Source organism: Camelus bactrianus, chromosome 2, assembly GCF_048773025.1.
Source record: "Camelus bactrianus isolate YW-2024 breed Bactrian camel chromosome 2, ASM4877302v1, whole genome shotgun sequence".
Classification (NCBI taxonomy): Eukaryota; Metazoa; Chordata; class Mammalia; order Artiodactyla; family Camelidae; genus Camelus; species Camelus bactrianus.
In genome coordinates, this window is record NC_133540.1 from 60,015,921 (window position 1) to 60,017,717 (window position 1,797).

General features: G+C 39.7%; 1 protein-coding gene across 1 annotated transcript; it reads left to right on the forward strand.

Moving 5' to 3' along the window:
• The first annotated feature begins 1,095 nt into the window (after positions 1-1,095).
• LOC123616467 (cytochrome c oxidase subunit 6C-like) lies at positions 1,096-1,329 on the forward strand. Its single transcript, XM_045515690.1, has one exon. The coding sequence runs from the start codon at positions 1,096-1,098 to the stop codon at positions 1,327-1,329; it is 234 nt and encodes a 77-aa protein (XP_045371646.1).
• Positions 1,330-1,797: the final 468 nt, after the last annotated feature.

Genomic DNA, 1,797 nt, shown 5'->3' on the forward strand with positions numbered 1-1,797 from the left:
CCTACTTTGATCTGTTGCTTGCTTGAATTGGTTTTGCCTTTGCCTTCCCCCAGACTGATCATCCCATACAAACCAAGGCCACTCAACACCCAGCATATCACACAGGTTAGCAAGCTCTGTCCCAGGGGCCAAGGAGGGGAGAGTTCAGTGCGAGACAGGGTAACAGAAAAAGCAAACGCTATGAGACTGCATGGGTGGGAATGGCTTCACAGAAGAATATTACCTGAAATGGGCCTTGAACAATGGAGAAACAGGAGAGCTGCAGAGGATTGGAAAGGGCATTCCAAGGACAGGGAAGAGCCAGAACAGGAGCCAGGGGTGGGCAGGAAATTTTGAGGTTTAAAAGACAAATCTAGAACATACCAGAACAAGAGCAGTAAGATTCTTGGCACTTATCTACAACCACCAATAGACCAAGGAAAACAAAGCTCCTGGGTCTCAAGGTATCCTATGTTGGTGTGTCCTAAACTTTACACATTTATGACACAGCCTTTTACACATTTACACACATATCTCCCTCAAAATTTTTGTTGCATTGGCCAATAGGCATATTTATATTTACTCTAAAATTTTCCCTTTAAGTCCGTTCCTTTTCTCTTTAGTTCATCTTAAAGAATAATACCTACGAAATAACAGATTTGGCATGTTAGAAATAGTTCTTCCAATACATGTTAAGTAAATATATAACTAATAAAATGCTTTTAAAAAGTTCATTGTATACCACCTCATATCACACTGTGAACCAGCAAAGGGACACGTGTCTCACCTTGAGAAACGCAGGTCTTCAGAGATAGCCCCTTCAAACTGAGCAAGGTGAAAGCTGTCATTTGTTCATGTTTACATCACAAATGACAACCTAGACCAAACATAAACTGTGAAACTGAATATACCCAGATGGCATTTTTAAACCATGTTGCAGCATAACTTAACACATTACAGGCGAAAGAGAAACTAGTATGTTGAGGGCAACTATTGTGCATGTGTGTTGGTTATTGAAAATATCCTAGGAATGGACATAAAATTTTCACAAAAATCAGGTCCATTTCTCCATCAGTCTGGAAGGGCCTTGTTGAGCTGTCAAGGAGAATACGTACCATGACTTCCAGTTCTTTGACGAAACCTCCCATGCGAGGCCTTTTGGCCAAGTGCCCACAATTTTGTATTATTGGAGCGTTCGCTGTATCCCTGCAAGCTGCAGCTCTCTCTAAATTTGCTGTGGCTGAACCAGGAAAGAAAGTATATGCAGATTTCTACAGAAATTATGATTCCATAAAAGGTTCTGAAGAGATGAGGAAGGCTGGTATCTTTCAGAGTGATTTTGGAATGTGAGCTCCATGGAAGTTTGTCACTTACCTGCGTTCCTAAACTATGAAACTATGAACTATGAATATCAGGGCAAAGGAATAGTTTCTCTTGATAAATAATTAACAAATACTGTGGACACTAAAGAAAAATCTTTTTTCACAAAATCAAATAATGTAACCAAGCAAGTAACCTCCTAATGCAAAAACCTTCCTATTCCAAAACCCTGACAACCTGATATTAAATATCATTTGAAAGTAGTTTGGGCTCCGTTTTTACTTCCAACCTTTGAGAAAGGTTGTTGGATCCCACTTAAAAGGATGACTATCCTCTAAGGAGAAAGACCACAATACCACAAGAAACAAGAAAAAAAAAATAATCATCAATTATATTCCAACATTGACTAAAGGAGGAGAGGTTTCAAAGTAGTGTGCCAGCTGGCTGGAGCCATGGTGTGGCTTCTCCTTTATCTCCTTTAAGGTACATGTATTCATG

Excerpts from the sequence above, each read along its gene's own strand:
- LOC123616467 (XM_045515690.1), top strand. The coding sequence starts at position 1,096 with ATGACTTCCAGTTCTTTGACGAAACCTCCCATGCGAGGCCTTTTGGCC.